Source organism: Pyricularia pennisetigena, assembly GCF_004337985.1.
Source record: "Pyricularia pennisetigena strain Br36 chromosome 4 map unlocalized Pyricularia_pennisetigena_Br36_Scf_6, whole genome shotgun sequence".
Lineage (NCBI taxonomy): Eukaryota > Fungi > Ascomycota > Sordariomycetes > Magnaporthales > Pyriculariaceae > Pyricularia > Pyricularia pennisetigena.
In genome coordinates, this window is record NW_021940918.1 from 1,269,352 (window position 1) to 1,288,715 (window position 19,364).

A 19,364-nucleotide genomic window follows, 5' to 3' on the forward strand; every position below is an offset into this window, starting at 1 on the left:
GACGATAAGCGGAACTGTTGGGTAACATAATTTTAGTTGAGCGACCTCACCTTTCGGAGATATATTCTCGTCCAAGCCCTGATAATTATGGAGTTCTTGCTATCATTATCAGCAGAAGCAAAGGAGAAGCTCGCCCAGGTCAAAGTCAACAACAAGTCAGTCACCTATTCAGATCAGGTACTAAGCGACGAGGAGTCTAAATGGGCCGTCAACATGAAGGATAAAATTACCGCACAGCTCACTAGTATATCGGTGAGCGACGGGCAATATTTTCACCGCATTGTGGCGACTGTGCTGGCGAGGGACAAGAACTGGGTAAGGTGGAAGATTGAAGGGTGCCCTCAGATCGAGCTGCCCGCAGTTCCACCAGAGCAATTTGTAGAGGCCAAGAAGACGGTTCATCGCCAGGTGAACAAAAAGCACAGGGCAAACGCCGGAAGTGCGCTCTCGCTCGACTTTCTGAGCATAAGCAGCACCTCCTCCGTGCTCGATAGCCTCAAGGTCTCAGACCAGTATCAGCTTCCAGAGCTGGGCATATTCCAGCGAAAGATCGCCGAGGATGACCTGGAGATTGATATGCCAATGAACGACAAGTCCAAGGCAGAGGCGATAGAGGCCAAGGCGAGCAAGAGCTGGAGAGCGTTGCGCATAGCAAGCAAATCGCGCTTGGCAGACTTTGACAAGATTGAGGACCCAGACAAAATCGACGTTATTTTTGCCAGCAAAGAAAACAGCCAGGCCGATCCAGAGGCCGACGATTGCCAACCAGGAAAGCAACCAGATGATTCGCGACCGTTAATTATAAGCGGCCCCAGGTCATCTGGCAAATCATCATTGATAAAGCTCCTGCAAGAACGGAACCCTCGGGTTTTCGTCAAGGTCCGCGTGCACACAACGAGGAGCGATAGAGATGATGAACCCAAGGATCGGGATCGCATTGTTGTGTCCGCCGCTGAGTTCAGCACAATGATCGATTCGGACAGGTTCTTGGAGTACGGAGAGGTTGATGGGGATCAGTTTGGAACCAGCAGAGGGGCAGTGAACACAATCGTTGATGCGGACAAAGTGCCCATCATGGAGATGAGCACTAATGTAAGTTCTACCATTGACCCTCACCCGCAAAAGTCCCACAGCAGCCGTGGACTGTTCATCTAACATTATCACATAGGGCGTTCGACAAACCAAGGAGTGCTCATTTGAGGCACGACACGTCTTCGTCAGGCCTCCAGATACAGAATTGTTGGCAACTCGCCTCAAGGACCAAGGGATTGCAACAGAAAAAGTCGACGAAATCCTCAAGGCGGCCAAAGAAGATATTGATGGGTCCACCGCAGCCGCCTACGATGAAATCATTGTCAATGATGATTTGGAGGCTGCATATACCGCGTTGGAGCATTTCGTCTACGGCACAAAGCCGTCTGGGGAAGACGAGGCCATGGGTGAGGCTGAGCAGACCCAGAAGCAGGAGTGAGTTTGGTCAGAGGAGGCAGGTAGGTATAGCGCGCAATAGGAAAGTCAACATCTGAGATGGCAATCTGCTGGCTATATTAGAGGTGTGTGATCTCCTAACAATAGGAATCTTGATGCCCAATCTTACCGTGGGTATCCTAAACCTACGTTGTGTTGACTTGTTTGGATAAACAATCACTCAACAGCCTCTTCGTTCACTGCACACAACTCCTATATCACTTAATTTAAACTGGTCTATGCTTACGGATAAATGTACAAACCGTCAATTGTGTCACAGACGACAGCAAACCCCAACCCAATTGGTGCAACATCTCCGGAAGCTCCTGGACATATACAAATACCGGTGCTCGGACGGCTGTCTAATTTACAAGCATGCGTCACGTGTTGGAGCGCATTGGTACGGCATGCCTTGCCGCACTGTACTGATTACTGAATCCACCTCAGTAATATATTCTTGTAAGAACTATATGCCCCCAACCGCCCGTCGACCTCTCACCAGCGTCCTCGTGACGTTGACCGCAACAAATGAATGAGAAAAACAAAAAGTACAGTATTCGAACGATCCCAAATCTGGAACTGAACGCTTCAAGCATAGCCGAGGAGTGGAGAAGAAAAACACAAGTCCAAACCCGATGCCGGCAAAATAAAATTATACCCCTGCTCCATGTACAGAAAGAAAAAATAACACGAGCAGAACAATACCCAGTTGACCGATAAACGAAAAACTCCCCAATATGACAAGTAAAAAAAAGCATTGTTGAGTAACACTTCATGCGCCGTTTGTCCTCAGCACAAACTTGCACCCCGCAGTCCAACTAGGTGCTCATTGTGAACTGTATCGGCTCCGAAACGTAAAACGCCTTGAGGCTGCAATCTGGTTAAGAAAAAAAATGGATGAAAAATAAAAACAAGTTCGTGAATGTGAAAGTTGTCGTCAAGTCGTGAAAAAAGAGGAAACAATACACGGTGGAGCCCGTGTGCTTCTAAGTGCATCAAGAGCTGTATGAAGGAACACTTCGCGGCGTCACGTCACCGCTGCGACGCCTGAGGAGGCTCTGTGGCTGAGATTGTTGCTGGACCTTTGAGGCGTTGGATATCATGCGGACCTTGCTGCGTACGGAGGTAAGACGAGACCTGATCATGTGAATCACTAAGCAAGGAAAAGCAGTCTGTCAGTACCCGGCATATGTACGAGCTTGGAGAAAAACAGTGGATTTACACAACAAAACTCACTCTTCTGGACGGCTTGTTGGTCATCGGCATTGATCTCCGCATGACCATCTTCTCCGTCACCGCCACTCTCATCCATATTCGCGGACAGTCTTCGCTTCGGGGCATCCTCGTCATTGTCAAGAACGGCCTCTAGCATACGGATCGCCGTGACATAAGAGATCTCACACCCGGCTAGATCCTCATTGGTGATCTCGTTGATAGCAGCAGTGCGACTCATTTCTAGAGCGCGGTCGTACATGAGCTTCTCCGCGGTCACACCGACTGTCAAGAAGACGCCCTCTGCGCTTGCGCCATTCACTGCTTCAGATCCTTGTGGATGATTTTTGGGATGGCTCGGATGATCATCTGGAAGTCGCTTCTGCGCGTCCATCAACCGGAGCCTGACCACCTCGGCCTTTTCGAGTACCTCGTTGAACCTCGAGCGGACCCACTGAACGGCAGAGTTTATTCTCAATGATAGCGTTTGCGTGTTGACAGAGTCCCTCGTCGACGAAAGAGCACCGTTTGCTTGATCACTTCGGTTCTTCCTAGCCCACCACAGGCTCGCAATATCCATCGACTTTGCAAGGAGCGTCAAAGCTTTCACATATAGGACCAGTGCCTCTTCAGACAACGAGACGATAGCCTCGACCGTGAGAACGTCTTCCTCGCCGGTGGGCATGTCTTCCAGCGCTGCTCCACCCAGCCCATGTTCGGCCGATGGTGCAAGAGGGACCAGCTGTTTGTACTTGACCTCTGCAAAGCCATAGACTACGTCGCTGCGAGTGGCATGCTCCTCAATCAACTGCGCAACCCGCGCGTCCTCGTCCACGGGAGTACTTTGCTTTCCGCTGCTTATGAGGGCAATCGGCGGGGACGGGGTAGGGTAGGCAGGGTAAGGGTTGTATAGCTCGGGTGGCGATGCACCCTTTGTCAGACCGGCCGGGTACTTAATTCCGAGCAGTCGCAAGCTTGCATCTTGGATAGCCTTGGTGATGAAGGAAGCAGTTGAGCCTGGGCTGGCTGAGAGAGAGTTCCCGCGCTCGTGATAGTGTCTCTGAGTGCCCTGTGCGATCTGCATCGTGCGCGATGGGGCCGCTGGAATTGCGCCAGTGGTGGAAGTAGGATTTCCCTGTTGGGTTGCTCTCCGGACAATCTGCCCAGACTTGGGCGACAGTGGCGTGCCTTGGCCACCAAGTCTAGGATTGGCAGCCATCTCGTCTGCGAAGGCGTTGACCTCAACATGCTTCTTCTCCACGACGACGTAGTCCCGCTCAAAGGCTACATCCTGCGCAGCCTTCTCTCTCTCCTCCGCCTGTAACCTCCCAGAAGTTGGCTGCCGTGGCGCTCTCGCAGAATCACTGGCCAATGCTGCACCGGTTGGAGATGATGATTCACGATTGGGTCGATTCAGCGATGCGTTCGATATTCCACGACGACGTTCTTCATACAGCCCCGGCTTACTTGGTGCCGACGTTGAAGGCTGCGCTTGTGGCCTGCGGGGGAGCAAGACGTCTCCAGGCTCATTCCTTGGTGACTGGGCCGTTCGTGCTGATGCTTCGGCGGCTGCTTGTTTTCTAGCCTCGGCGGCAATACCGCTGAGGGCTGATGTCTGTCGTGAAGGGGCGCTTTCAGCTGTAGAAGATGGCGGTTCCACCCTTCGGAACTGGTCTCTGAGTTGGTCATTATCTGTTGGGTGGCGTCGGAAGGAATGCTTTCTAGGGGAAGCGATAGGGTCATCGGTCTTTGATGCTGCCCTTGTATCCTTGCTGTTGCTACGCGGCTCGCTGGCTTCAGGCTTGGGTATATCATCCTCAACCAAGCCCGGTATCGAATCAACAATAACAGGGTGAGCAAAGAAATTCTCAAAGCTGATGCGCTCAACAGGATTCCGTTTGAGGAGTGCCCTCGTAAGAGCCTTCATCTCCGAGCTTATCATGGTCTCGCGTGGGAACTTGATAACGTCCTCAGCGGCTTCGATCTTCCTCAATAGCTCAACATGATTGCTGGCGCGGAAGGGCGGCCTGCCCACGATCATCTCGAATAATACAGTCCCGACAGACCAGAGATCTGCCTTGGCATCGTACCGCTCATAACGGAGGATTTCTGGGGCCATGTACAATGGCGAGCCACAAAGAGTCTCGGCCAGGGAAGTTGATGGTAGGACTCTTGCAAAGCCGAAGTCAGCCAGCTTCAGCATAGGAAGCGATGAAAGGCCGGCGACTGGGACGAGGGAATCCTGGCTTGCTGTCAGGATGGGGCGGGCTAATTTATTCACTTCCCGGAACTCGGGCGAGGGAAGTAGGAGAAGGTTCTGCGGCTTCACGTCTCGGTGTACAAGGTTGCCTTCTCTAAGGAATTTCAGAGCGCTGCTGAGCTGTTTGAGAAAGTGTCGAATGACCACCTCGTTGAGGCCAGAGTTTGGCACGTTGGGGTACTTGCGGGCCATGTCGTGGGTCGCTGGGTTTGTCGACAGCTTCTCCCTCTTCTTTATAAACAGCGATAGGTCCCCTAGCTCGCAATACTCCATCATGAGGTTTATGTGTGTCGCCGACTCGACGCAGTCATGGAGGGCAACGATGTGAGGGTGCCGGAGAGTCTTCAGGATATTTATCTCCCCGTATAGGTTCTCCTTGAGTTTCTTGTTAAGTCTCGCCAGCTCGACAGACTTGATGGCAACGGCGGCACCGGATATCTGTCAGGATGCAAAGGTCGTATTAGTCATTCAGTCCTCTGGCCAATGTTTCTGTGGTATGCCAATCGTCTAAGGGGAGTCATCGTGGATGGGGTCGAATCACTCCAGTTTGTTTCCCTCCCCGAGGCATCTCGAGTATAATCTAAAAACGGGAGATTGTCACGGTATGCAATCCAAAGAGATCAATGTATGCTGACCTTGTGCTTGCCCATGTAAACTTGGGCGAAGCTGCCCTTCCCGATCTCCGCCCCGATGACGAACTGTCCGACAGAGTCATCGCCAGGGCGCGCACGGCGTGCTGATCGGTCCGCCATACTTCCTGGCAGTGGTTTTGGGTTCGAGGAAGTTTATGTAGATGCGAGCGAGACGTGGGCCCCCTAAAGGGGCAGGGTCTATGAAAGACGGATGGAGAAACTTGTTGAAGCGGGCATGAACACAGCTGTTCCTCGAGGCGAGGGAGACGTTAGCTTCATGGAGTCGGGCGTCTGTCGAGGCGGCGGTTTGATGCAGGTCGATGAAGAATAGGTACAGTTGATAGGTGGGATGGGATGAAAAGACCCGTTAGGGAACAAACAGAAAGAGGAGGGAGAAAAAAAAAGGCAGGTAAAAGAAACGTTGGGTGATGATGAGCAAGCACAGTTCAAAGCAGTCAACAAGGTGCCTGGATCGCTAGGCCGGGGAGGCAGGCAAGGCAAGGTCACGAATGGTAGAAACTGGTCCGCCGCCTGGTCGCTGGCACGGCTCCGATAGGCCCAGGATTCACAACGAGGTTCTGGATCATGTGTGGGGATGGGATGTGGAGCACAAGTGACTTGTGGCAGGGGGTTCCACGCGCCTAGCGCTCCACTGCATCTTCTGTGACGGAGAAGTAAACAATAGTTTAGGGGGTGACAGATGAGACCAAAGACGACGTCACCACAAGACAGACCGACCTTTTCCATTCGCAAATGGACTCAGCCTTTTTTTTCCAGACGTGTCTTCGAAAGCCTCGATTTTTTTTCGAGTTTAAATCCCAGCACGTGACGGCTTTGGTGGGAAAATAAAGCAATTGAGGTCGATAACAAACAGGATAAGCATTTTACGGAAGTATGTGTAAGACGTGGGCAGGTGGCAGCTGGGGGTGGGCGGGCTAATAAGCGGGTGGTTTTTGTTTCTTTAACGGCACTGAGCGGCTGCCACTGAATTGGCTGCACAATCACCGCCGTACATACCACCTCACCTCCATTACAGTAACCTACTGTACTTCCAGACATAGATAGGATCGAACAAGGAGAGTAATAAAGGTTTGTGGCCTAGGGAGGTTGACTTCTGTCAAAAGGCTACATCTGTGTCAGTACAATAATTATTTACAGCACCGTAACATAGGCTTTATGCCTGGGATGCCTAGTTTGGCGCCAACTGTGACGCCTGCACTGGCCCCAGGCGTGTCAGGTTGTCTGGTGAGCTCCATAGCGATGGGCAAAGACTGGTGCGTGATCGGAACTTGGGTTGACGACACCAGTGTGGGGTTCGTCGGAGTCAGTTAGTGAGGTACGTACCTCAACTTGGGACTGAGAATGAGATCTCGGATAAGTGTACTCTTGAATTTTTATTTTAATTTTATTTTTTGCCCTTCCTCTATCCCTTTTCTTTTTTATAAGAGAATTAGAAAATGATAGAGTCAAAAGGAATCAACTTATTTCGAACCCAAAGCTTGCGTCTTGGCGTCTAAGACAAGAAGTTTCCCGGGACAAGGCAATAGATGGAGATTTACGACGCACAGCAGATAAGATGGGTAAATGAGAAACAGCAGTGTCCTACGTAGCTGGGGGTGGCTATTATTGCACTGTGGATTTCCAGGACATGGTACGCGGTAGGCATGCCGTGTCCAAAGATAGACGGGTACACTTAGTCAGGTTAAGATGATGATAGCTTAGAACTGATAGACGTAATTGATTAGACGATCCATGACAACCTGTTGCGACTTCCCTTGCGAAATGGCAACAGGACAGATAAGGTAAGGTTTTCTGCCTCAGCTACCTATCTGAGGCAGCAAATAGAACGCGTGACGAACGAATGCATTCGTTGAGAAGCAACTAAAAAGACTCGCATAGATGCCATTCTTTCCTCTGTCACGAGTTGGTGGCGGCTTGGCAGGCTTAGAACGAAGATGGAGGGGACGCTAAATGTACCGATCTGGCTGACTACCGCGCGGAGAAGGTGTGGGGCTTGCCCAATGCGACCCATCTTTGAAATTCCCAGGCGGGCGGGCTGTTATTATCTCCGGGTTTGTTCTGGGGTGCCAGATGTACATTCCTAAGGATACATACAAGCCACTCCTCTCACGCTCAAGAAGCACACATATGAGGTACCTATAGCAAAAGATAGAGAATTAAAGGTAGCAGATATTGGTGTGGCCGGTGGTCTCGCTTCGACAGCTATAATCAACTGAGTTCTGCCCGTCTTATTAGTGCCGGTTCTGTAGCTACTACCAGGTACGTATTTCAAAATAAGGCATTGAGGCGCTCTGTCCTGCCATCAACCACGTACTCTCGTTTTTGGGTCGTTTGATGCACCAGGCCCTTGTATTGACGGCTACTCCGTAAATGCTTATGGTCAGTATCCTAGACTAGATAGTGAGTACAAGGACAGTGCCCCTAGAACTCCTTTAGATCTACATATCTTAATTAAGTAGGTACGGTATTAGGGTACTCCATGTGTGTGTGTGCCACAAACAAGCTAGGTGGTTGGCTGTGCTTATTGTTGCAGAGTGCGCAGATGACCATTTTCGCACAATTTTTGGCTGCGGGTGCGGGAAGCACCAAATCTCTCACTCACCGCGTCCACATTGGACAATTCGCAACCCGCCCACCTAGTCTAGTTATCCAACTCCAATTCAATAAATCAAACACCGTCTGGGGCCCAAGCAAATTGTCCCAAGTAGGTCACCTTACGTGGCCAACAAAGCGACATGCACGCCTGCAAATTAAACAATGACAACGGGGCAGCAGACGCAGGGAATAATAGATAGTAAGTAGCACATTCCGGACCACCCATGCATTTCGATTTTGGTTTGTCCAAGAAGGAAACCTGGAACTTGTTCGCTGCAAGTCGCATGCGCGCCTCAATCAGGGGGATGATAAGGTCAGGGTCCTGGATCCACTCATCCACACTCATACAAAACAGCATATTTTTCTTTGGACACGCACTCGACCAGACTAGTAAAAACTGGATACCCAGCAAGCGACCTACCAACCTTGGCCAAGAGTAAATAGATAGTGCCAGCAAAAGCCCAAGCCGGTATCCAAGCTTGCTAGGGACGAAGGGCGCCTCGGGAATAATCTTCGCGCCGGTTGCCAGCACAGCCGTGTACCTAGATATCGTGCATGAACGGTGCGAAATCCACCCACAAGTTTGACGAGATAGGCCGGCAAAATTAGCCGACTTAGGGACCTTTGATGGATGTTCTGGCTTGGAATTTCAAACTAGGAGCCTTCACTGATGAAGTAAATGGCGGAGGTATTTTGTATCACCGGTACCTGAGCAACCTTAGGCTGTCCTACCCCACCCACCTACTTGCCTTGCCTTGCTTGCTTACCTCCCTCCCTACCTGATAGCACCAACCCAAAAAGCGAAACGAGCCACTCAGTCACCGAACAACTCAACCCCCACTGAAATACGAACATCCAGCAAAAATAAGAAGCAAAGTCTCTACTGCCTAAAATTTCCGACTTTCGATTTTATCTATTTTTGTTATTTCCTTCATTCTTTCGCTCCCCTTGGCAACTTGACTGCATATACTCCGTACGTCCTGTTCGTCCATACAAGGAGTATAGATAAGACGTATCCGCCTTGCAGCCAACCACGAATCTAGCGTGATCCCAAAACTGCATCTCCGAAAGCGGGGACAAGCTGATCTCCATNNAGTCGGTACAGAATGCCTTAGACAAGGGTTTATTCTTTAACTAACCGCCTGGTCTCGAAACATGGTGTAAGCTCATCCGCCTCCGCAATCCCGGTGGAAAATCTGACTGGTCATTCTTCAGAGGTCCCTTAAGAAGGATGCATGTGCGGCTCGAGAGAGAGAGAGAAAAAAAAAAAAAAAGCGACAGAGTTTACTGGTCTCGCTGGGTTGACTCATTTGGCTCGGTGGCTTCGGTGTGCACAGATTATCGACATCGGACCAGCCGCCCATGTAGCTTACAAGGTGCAAATACAGTGAATCCAAAAGCGCAATCCATCCTCATTGGTGCGGGGAAAGTTTGCCAACGTTTGGAAAAAGTCGAGAACTTTCAAATCTTTCGTTTTATCTCGTCGGCTCATTTTTGTTTTCCAACTGATCTATGCCTAGGGGGTATTGATTCATAGACTCCAAGATTCCATGAAGAGAGTGGTAACCCAAATTCGTCCTAGTCAGGACGAAGTACGATCCAAACGACCCCGTCGTAGGAGAGAAAACAGTGTGTATAGCGGTATCCATCTAGTTGGAATCGTTTCTCCACTTTCATGGTATAAACAGAGACGGAAGAAGAAGAAAAAAAAGAAAGCTATGTGCGATGAAGCTGGCTGGGCTTGCGAACACGCCGAGCTTTTCTTAGCTCTCTGAATCGAGGTCATGTATCTAACCTTGTTCCAGCCCCGAGGCCCGAAGAAACCCCATCCACTCTGTCTGATCCTTCTATCCAGACAGACTTGGTAATTAGTGGCCATCAGCCTTCTCCGCAGTCGGGAGCTCGGTCAATGCTTCCCCTATGATGCTGAGCGCCTTTTTCAGTTCTTCCTCCGTGATAATGAGGGGTGGCGCGAATCGAATTATGTTTCCGTGCGTTGGTTTAGCCTGCATCTCTTTGAGTTAACTACCACAAGCCATGGAACTGACGCATATGTCAAAAGACACCTGCCAGCGCATCGAAAATTGGCTGAGGCTTACCAATAGACCCTTCGATTTCAGCAACATGCAAAGATCCCACGCGGTCCTCCCCCCTGCTGCTGACTCGTCTATGACAACAGCATTCAGAAGCCCCTTGCCCCTGACCTGCTGGACAATTGGAGACTTGAACGCTTCGACGCCTTCACGGAAAATTCTGCCAAGACGCTCGGCCTGGTCCGCAAGCTTACCCTCCTCAACCAGCTCCAACGCACGAATGGATACAGCACAGCCCAAGGGGTTACCGCCGTAGGTGGACCCATGAGTGCCGGGTTCAACAACCATCATGACGTCCTTGTCAGCAAGCACACAGCTGACGGGGTACATGCCGCCCGAGATGGCTTTGCCAAGCGTCACAATATCGGGCTTGATGCCGGCCCAGTTGCAACAGAGCATCTTGCCTGTGCGGGCAATGCCGGTCTGGATCTCGTCACAAATGAAGAGAACATTGTGCTTCTTGCATAGCGCATGTACCTTGGCAAGATAATCGTCATCCGGTACAACAACACCTGCTTCGCCCTGGATGGGCTCTACAATGAAAGCAGCAGTCTCGGGCCCATGCGCCTCCAGCACGATCTCAAGATCTGAGATGTTATTGTACCTGATCTGTCTGCCCGTGGTAGGACAAATTGCGCCGATGTTTGGAACGTATGGGCCATAGTTATCGCGCGATTCGGGATCAGTGGACAGTGAAATGGCGGTCATCTAGATTTCCCAGTTAGAGAGGCTCACAAGAAAGGTGGGAAAGCTTACCGTTCGACCATGGAAGTTATCGGCCACGCTGAATACGTGGGCCTTCCCCTGTGGGACCTTCTTGACCTTGTATGCCCATTTCCTCGCGATCTTGATGGCGGTCTCGACGGCCTCGGCACCCGTGTTCATAGGCAGCACCATGTCATAGCCAAAGAGGTCACGGACCTTGGCGGCCCACACGGGAAACACATCGTTGTAAAATGCTCTCGAGCTCAGTGTGAGGCGACCAGCCTGCTCAGTCAGGGCTTTGATCAGCTCTGGGTGACAGTGGCCTTGGTTGACAGCGCTGTAGGCAGAGAGGAGATCGAGATAGTGCTTGCCCTCTGGATCCCAGACGTTGACCCCTTGGGCGCGGGCAAAGACAACGGGTATGGGGTGGTAATTGTGGGCAGCATACTCGTTCTCCGCCGCGATGGCGGACTTGGTCGAGGAGGCATGGAATCGGGACGAAGCGGCGGCGTCACCGTTGGTCGCGGAGGGTGCCATGATGGCGGTAATTGCGTAGGGCCTTTTGGGAAAAAGACGGAACACTATTGGGGTGATGGGCAAGAATATTTGGCGCACCACTGAAGACTGAAGTGAAACGTGTGGTGTAGAATTCTGTATGTCAGTGGGGGGCAGGATCCGACAACGTTGCAGAGGAGCTAGGTCGTATGAACAGGCTGGCAAGAGTATGTATGAAGGGAAGGGTCTTCAGTGAAGCTGGGTCGAACTGTGCGCATGAGGCATTCAAGAATGGTAAACAAAGTAAAAAAAAAGCAGAAAGTAAAACCACAATGGTATAATGCAAGTTGGTGGTTGGATACAAAGAGATGGAAGGTTCAATGTCAGCAAGCTTAGCAGTGGTGGCCGGAGGGGCACATGAGGACAGTCTATTAATCCCGGCTTCGGCCTCCTACCTTCCTTCTCCCTGGCCTCTCTCCTTCTCTTACCTTGCCAAGAATCCTGACACGGGCAGCAGCGGGCGTCGGCATACCTAATATCCATGCTATGATGCCGTCACAGCAGGCCATACTGGTAACTGGCCTGTCGGGTTGCAAGCAAACTCGACACACTAAACCCCTAAGTGCAGGTGCAAGCGTTTTCGTCGCAAACCAATCCACTTTGCACCCAGTCTTGTGGTGTGGCAAACTGCCGAAGCAAGCCGGATCAAGCGCGCGTGATTAATTCCAAAGCACGGCGCGAGTCGTCTTGAGCTCTAGCCAGCCAGGTTGGACTTTTACAGATTAATTTGGATGCAAGAAGTATAATACTGACAATGAAAAATGCCATTTGCTTGTGGTATTGTAACTCGATTGATTTTGTGTATTTTTTTTTTTTTTTTTATCGTTGTGACGTGGCCTTCCGGTATGTTCACAGCAATGAGCTTTATCAGACTGTCTGCTGTCTGCTGTCTGTCAAACAAGTTTGCGTCACCGTACCTCATGCGGGACATGCAAGCTGAGCCTCCGAGTCGGGGCTCGGTAATGGCGGGGTCCCTTGGTGTCGGCAGCAACACGATAACCAATAGAAATGGATGTTTTAACAAGCTTTATCCCATCCGCGAGGAGGAGGGGCGGCGTGTTAAGCGATAAACGTGACCTGCCACGTTCACGAATCCAGTCCTTGTCAGGATGCAATACCAACAAGTTTGCCTTACCTACCCTCCACCGACCGACTGCAGCCAAGCCCGAGTCCGTGACCCGCCTGAGCAACCCGACGGAGACGCGTTCAGTGGCGGTTGGTTATACACAGAACAGATTCATGAGGTGCAGAACTAACACCCAATACAGTCAGGCACACTACACCGAACAGAACCAGCCTTTCTAATCATATAATGAAGTCACGAGATGCAACTGTTCTATACGTTCTCGTAGCATTTCGCTTCGTCAATGCTCTCTGTGTGCGCACATTCTTCCAGCCAGATGAGTATTTTCAGGCTTTGGAGCCGGCGTGGAAGATAGCTTTTGGAAGTGATAGTGGTGCTTGGTTGACCTGGGTAGGTTGTATCGCTTGTCACAAGCCGATGACCTGGCTAGTCCTGGCCGGCAGAACCATGTTTGACTGTTTGCTTGCTCATATGGACTGATCTCACCTGCGTGTACAATGACACCTGAACAAACCATAGGAATGGCAATATCAACTTCGCTCTTCACTGCACCCTGCCCTGTTTGGTGGTGTCTATCTCGCCCTTCATAATGTGTTGGAGGTTCTGCAAGCAAGCCCTGAAATATCTGCTTCACTCTTGGTGACTGCACCCAAAGCAATCCAAGCCGTCTTTGCTGCTCTAGGGGATTACTATACTTGGAAGCTGGCCTTGCAAATATATGGCAGCTCTGGGGGTATCGCTTCCGCGGCTGTATGTCTCGGCTACACCTTGTCATTTTGGTTCCAGCCTTTGTTTTATCTCTGCCTGTACTAATATATTCTCGATAACAACATAGCTTTGGTTGACTGCCTTGAATCCGTGGCAATGGTATTGCTCTACTAGGACATTTTCAAATTCCATCGAGACCACCTTGACGATCATGGCTCTCCATCATTGGCCCTGGAGTCTACTGAGGGATTCCAGTGAAAATGGTAAGGGTGGCATGGGTGATTCCACTTCGTCGACCTTACGAGAATCACTGCTACTCGCGGCAACCGCTGTGGTGTTGAGGCCAACGAACCTCCTCGTCTGGGTTGGGATTCTCACCGTGGCAGCGACCAGATTCACTCTGGACGGGAGATCCCCACTCGATACAGGAAGTATTGTCAGCCTCATGGTCAACATAATCATCAGTGGACTCTCGGTCTTGGCCGTGTCTGTTCTGGCTGATCGCTTCTATTTTGGATTTTGGACATTTCCTCCTTACAACTGGCTTTACTTCAACCTCTCACAGTCGCTGTCCCTCTTTTATGGTCGCAATGACTGGCACTATTATCTTTCCCAAGGCATCCCACTGCTCACGACTACATGCCTTCCGTTTGTCTGCATAGGGCTGTGGAAATCGACAGGGCTCGCCCTGGTGCCAGGCCTGACGGTATCCCAATCAAATGCGGTCAAGACTCTATCCTTTGCTGTGCTTGCTCTGGTGGGAGCATTATCGACCATATCACACAAGGAGGTCCGGTTCATTTACCCGCTTCTTCCTATTCTCCATCTCATAGCTGCACCTTACGTCTACAGATTCTTCACTAGCCACGAGACTACTTCACCCTCGGCCGCGAAGAACTCTTCTCCCTCAAAACCTCGACTTAGACACAAATACATCCTAGGCGGGTGCTTGGCAGTCAACATCATCCTCGGGGGCTATCTCTCCGCGTTCCATCAACCAGCTCCGCTCTCGGTCATGCACTTCTTGCGCCACGAGTACGAGCGCATCCACCCCGGCAGCCTTGTGCTTGGCCAAGCGACCCCCTCTTCGGGGCACATGGCGCCTCTCGCACCAACCGGGAAAGGAACGAACACGGACACGGACCACCACCCGGACAAGGAGCTCTTCGCCCTCTTCCTCACGCCCTGCCACTCGACCCCCTGGCGCTCGCACCTCGTCTACCCGGGCCTGCACGCCCGCGCACTAACCTGCGAGCCTCCGATCCACACCGAGCCTGGCACTCGCGAGCGCGACGAGTACCTCGACGAGGCCGACAGGTTCTACGCCGACAAGGCCGCCTTCCTGGCGACCGAGATGTGGCCCCAGGACAAGGACGCCCGCCAGCTGCTCCCGAGGTACATTGTAGGCTTCGAGGGCATCGAGGAGGACCTGCAGCGGTTTTTCGACAGGCGGCACGGCCAGGGCGCGGAGCTCGGGGTCGAGCTCCGCAGGGTGTGGGAGGGCTGGAATGGCTTCTTCAACGAGGATGCGCGGAGAAGAGGGCTCCTGGTCGTTTGGGACACTGGGGTTTTCTCTGCATGAAGAACTGGCATGTAAAAAGAGAGAAGAAAAGAAGATTACTAGAGTTTAAACCTGTCTCAGATATAACCCGAACTGGTTCCGGGGTCGCACAGCTGTCGTGTAACAACAGAGTCCTCAATATAAAGCGGTTCCCACCGAGCTGCCCTTGCGTCATCCCGATCGATATTGATATGTACGACTGTGTAAAGAATGTCATGTGCCTGGCCACCTATGGCCTCACACGTGCTTTCAGATTCGGTCAAAAGAAAAATTCGGCAAACACGGCGCATTATAACGAAAATAATGAGACAGACAAAATCTATTCACAAGCAAGTTTAATAATGATAGTCGAGCCCAGATAACCGAGACACCGAGTGCGGTAATTTGATTGTGGGGTAGGTGCTCATACCACATCTTTACGCCTCTGTTTTCAAGGTTACAAGTACCTTTTGTAAATACAGAATCCTTTAAAAGATACATAAGCTCTTCCTTATATACAAAAGACGCCTAAAACCCAAGGACGCCCACACTCGAGAGGATTCAGAGCATGCAAGCTGACGGGGTTCAAATTGCCAAGGTTAATAGCAAGCTACATTGAGGAGATATGTAGAGTCAGTAGTAAGAGACTAGACTAGTATAGTTCAACCTTGAGCCTGTGTTTGGATGCATTAGTACAGGAATTGAGCTCGAGGAATGGCGCTTAGCTCATGACTAGAACGCTCGCGTGTTGATAACCTCCCCGGAATTTTGTTTTAGTTATATGATAAGTATGAGAAAGCCATCCTCCCAAAGCAAAGAAACCAAGCCATCCTATCCTTAATATAGGGGTGTAAAGGGTGTTAAGGTACGAAGTGAAATAAAAATAGAAATATAACAGCAGAGAAAATGAAGCAAACTACCATGGGGTATCCTCAATCGTCGACGGGAGAGAAAAGGAGAGAGAAAGAGGGGCGGCCGCGCAGGGTAAGTGTATACAGTAATTCCATTCCGATATCACCACTTTTTTTTAGGTTGACCTTAGGGGGGGGGGGGGAATAAAACAAATCAGAACCACACCAGATATGCATAAAACGCTCAAGAATACGCATATATCCGCCCACAATACATTCCAGCCTGCGCTATATTCGGCCTCATGGTTTGGGCGCTTCCCTATCCTCGGCAGGTGGCCGGGCAATGTCCAAGCTCTTACCACGTGCCACTATCATGTTAGTCGGACTAAAGTCTTGTTGTGCAGGTGGCGGTGACTTATTGCGACGCTCGTCACGGTTCTCTTTGGCTTCTCGGTACTTGTTTTTAAACCATCCGGTCAGGCCTCGAGACTCATCCCTGCCCTCCTTACTGGCCGAATCATGAGACGACTGGGCATCCGTGCTTCCCGTCAAAATGTTATCGACTGGCTCGCCATTGAAGCTGCGCCGATGCTGCTTACTGCCGCTGCCAATTGAACTTGTGCTTGCCTCTGCATGAGTGTTCGTCCCAATTACTTTACGGGGAGACGTCGGGACAGGCGGCGGTCCAGGGCTGGCCGTGGCACCCATCTCTTCCTTCCTTCGAGAAAGTCGCCACCGTCGCTTCTTATCCTTTTCTGGCTCTGGCTGATCGGATGCTACTGGTGGTGCTGATTCCTCGACTTGATCAATATCAGAGCCCTCGTTAAAGGAACTGTGTAAAGATTGTGTGTGTGAATTTTGCGGCTTCAAGCTGGTGTCGTTGTTGGCAACAGGAGGGTAGTTTGCGTTTACATCAGGAGAGTGGCTTTGCGCTCTAGGCGTTGCATCAGACGCGCTCTCTGATGAAGGCGGCACTGGACCTGGGGAGCTCTGCTGCGCTTCCGGCAGTACCTTCAACGGCGGCTGGTCCATCGGATTCGAAAGCTCGACACCGGGGGAGACACCCGCATGAGAATGCGGCAAGGATGCAGTAGAACTCTGGGCACTAGCGTTCTGACTGCTGACCAAACGCTTTTTGCGGAGTTTATTGGGCGTCCTAGATTCGGTATCACTTCCTGGCGAGCGCTGAAAGAGGCTTTGCAGCTTTCGTTCTCGGGAAGGGGTCAAGGCATCCGGAGTTGTGGGATCCAAGAGGCCGTCTTGACCTTTGCTTCCCAGTCCAGGATGCTCGACTGTCAAGAGAGTTTGGTCATTAATTGAACTGGGTGGAGCAGCAGCTGAATGGACGTCTCGACCGATTGCCTCCATTGGGCTGCCAGCATCGACTACTATCGGCGATGGCGGGATAGGCGTTGGAGTGGCCGGGGTTAGTGGCACCACGGGTGCTCCTGATTGTTCTCCCTTCTTGTGGAACCTGCCTGTGCCGATAGCAGGGGACTTTTTGGATGGTACTGTGTTACTCCTGGCCAAGCCGCCAGATGCGCCCGATCCATGCGCTGGGCTTGCAGGGCTTGGTGCGCCGTTGGAGTGCCGCGAATGCCTGGATGAGACTGATCGATTTCGCCGTATTTGGCCGTCCCGTGCAACACTTTCCGCGCCAGCACTGGCGTTCGAAGCTGACCTGTGCACCCCCGACTTGCGCGATGCGCCGGGAGTGACCGGAGTTACCACTGGCGGGGTACCCTTCTGCACCTCCTGAACGGTCTTCTCATCTGCAGCAGTTCCCTGCATGCCAATGAGGAAGTGATCCTGGTTTTCAATCAGGAATATAATGACACACTGGTTAAGCCGATACTCCTCAGGCGCCATGGCGTGGTTCGGGTGAGAAAGCATTCCGGGTTGAAAAATGGCAGCTAGATTCTGCGAGTTCATGCGATTCTCGTCAGACTTGGCGGCAAAGACGGCGAGCAAGTCGAGCAGATAGAGGAGTAGTTGGCGGTTGAGCGGTGGCAGCTCAGTTATCAACCGTTGATACTTTGCAATCGCTTCTGCCAAGTCAAAATCTTTCACAAACTGTGGCCCTTCAGCGTCTCCAACAGCCTGTAATGTTGCGCCTCTAAGAGGTTCTCTGAAAGCTTCGTAACGATCCAATGGGACCACCGGCTCTGGTAGGTCGTTGAGATATCGCCTGAGCACGTTGGCGGCATCGTGAACCGTATATCCGTCCCAAACAAGCCCTTTGCCGTAACGATCAGGTGAGTCGAAAATTGTCTTGAGCTCTTTTATGCGTTTTTCTGAGCCGCTCAGTCGAAAAATGCCTTCGACTCCGGTTGCTGGAATTTATCCTATGTGTCAGAACAATGAAGGCGCCCGAAGACAGCGGACAACCAAGAGATTCCGGGAGACAAACCTTTCTCCTTCAAAAACACGCCGCATTTTGCGACCACGATCGGCACATATCCATAAATGTAGCTCTTTCCGTCGTCATCGAGTAGCGAAATGGCAACGTTTGCGTATGTGATGCTTTGACGTAACGGAACCCCAAAGATTCCATGCGGCCGTGATTCTGCGTACAGCGTGGGTTAGCAAGTGCAAGAGCCATCCAGCTAAGGTAGCTATGTGAGCTCCAATTGTGCAATCAAGAATGCAGGCAAAGGCAAAAGACAGGCTGGCGGAAACAGCAAGTTCGATTTAACTTTTGCTTTTCCCCCTCTTTTTTTTTTTTTTTTTCCTTCTCTATCTCTCTCCCCCAATAATTAAAACAAAACAGGTATGGTGATCGAACGCGTCGTGTTTGCGTAGGAGTAAAGGGGTAGATGGGACTGTATTGGGTGTCGATGTACCTGGAACGGTTTCTTGGTTCTTGCTGTTATTTGCCTGAAACCTCTTCCACCATGAACGAAGGTCCCGTTTCGTCGGCGGCGACAAAGCTTGCGACGACGGTGTCGGGGTTGAAGTCGGTGGAAGATTCAGTGGCGCGTGCGACTGAAGCTTCTGAGAATGAATCTGCTGCGATGGAGGCGGCGACGAGCTCGGGCCCTTTTGGTCGTTGGGGGATTGTTGGGCGACTGGAGGCCCAGGAGATTCGGCGGCAGGAGGGGCGTTGGACATGATGGCGACGACACGCAGAAGCGTGGGCTGGGGAGATTTGAATTTTGTAGCAATGCAATGGATCGTGGTCCAACGCTTCAGAAATCCCGTTGTAGAGAGGGAGCCTCTCGGGGCGTTGTGAATTGCTGTGGACAATGTTGCACTTGAGCCGTGTTGTTTGGTTGATCGTTGAAAGACGATTGCGAAAACAGAGTGTGTCGCAAAGCAGCAATAGCCTGAAGCCTGTCGACTCCTGGCTCGAGGCAACCGGCGGAGACCTCCCTTCCCTGGAATGAGCACTACTACCCGTTTAGGAATAGGGTGGGTCTAGACCTACCAGCACCAACCGAAGTGACGCAGAGACTTGGGCCAGAAACCAAAAACACTGGTGCGAAGTCAGGCTGGAGGTACCATAGGTTTAAGGTGTACAGTTTGTGTCTGTTCACACCTCCAATCAATTTGGTACCTTTTGTTGATGACCTGAAGTCCCTAAAGTTACCTTTCGAGATGCCATCCAATGCTATGGAGAATTTACACTTGATCTTCCATGA

At 51.3% G+C, this 19,364-nt stretch overlaps 5 protein-coding genes across 5 annotated transcripts in view; 2 read left to right on the forward strand and 3 right to left on the reverse strand.

The window, feature by feature from the left end:
• Positions 1 to 1,471, forward strand: part of PpBr36_05978 (uncharacterized protein) — a gene marked incomplete at both ends in the record, with an annotated part of 2,707 nt that extends 1,236 nt beyond the window's left edge. The window contains 2 exons of the mRNA XM_029893126.1: positions 37 to 1,092; positions 1,169 to 1,471. Of these exons, the coding sequence (XP_029746250.1) occupies positions 37 to 1,092; positions 1,169 to 1,471 (1,359 nt within the window). The remainder of the gene's footprint in view (positions 1 to 36; positions 1,093 to 1,168) is intronic.
• A 991-nt stretch (positions 1,472 to 2,462) lies between these two features.
• PpBr36_05979 (uncharacterized protein) lies at positions 2,463 to 5,691 on the reverse strand (the record flags this gene model as incomplete). Its single annotated transcript, XM_029893127.1, has 3 exons — positions 2,463 to 2,620; positions 2,704 to 5,377; positions 5,575 to 5,691. The coding sequence occupies 3 exons, from the start codon at positions 5,689 to 5,691 to the stop codon at positions 2,463 to 2,465; spliced, it is 2,949 nt and encodes a 982-aa protein (XP_029746249.1).
• Positions 5,692 to 10,055: 4,364 nt separating this feature from the next.
• PpBr36_05980 (uncharacterized protein) lies at positions 10,056 to 11,522 on the reverse strand (the record flags this gene model as incomplete). Its single annotated transcript, XM_029893128.1, has 3 exons — positions 10,056 to 10,193; positions 10,287 to 10,988; positions 11,037 to 11,522. The coding sequence occupies 3 exons, from the start codon at positions 11,520 to 11,522 to the stop codon at positions 10,056 to 10,058; spliced, it is 1,326 nt and encodes a 441-aa protein (XP_029746111.1).
• Positions 11,523 to 12,852: 1,330 nt separating this feature from the next.
• PpBr36_05981 (uncharacterized protein) lies at positions 12,853 to 14,914 on the forward strand (the record flags this gene model as incomplete). The annotated part of the gene is made up of 3 exons (XM_029893129.1): positions 12,853 to 13,014; positions 13,144 to 13,374; positions 13,460 to 14,914. The coding sequence occupies 3 exons, from the start codon at positions 12,853 to 12,855 to the stop codon at positions 14,912 to 14,914; spliced, it is 1,848 nt and encodes a 615-aa protein (XP_029746112.1).
• Positions 14,915 to 16,023: 1,109 nt separating this feature from the next.
• On the reverse strand, positions 16,024 to 18,834 carry PpBr36_05982 (uncharacterized protein; the record flags this gene model as incomplete). The annotated part of the gene is made up of 3 exons (XM_029893130.1): positions 16,024 to 18,056; positions 18,134 to 18,289; positions 18,567 to 18,834. 3 exons carry the CDS (start codon positions 18,832 to 18,834, stop codon positions 16,024 to 16,026), a joined length of 2,457 nt encoding a protein of 818 aa, XP_029746113.1.
• Between the last annotated feature and the right edge of the window lie 530 nt (positions 18,835 to 19,364).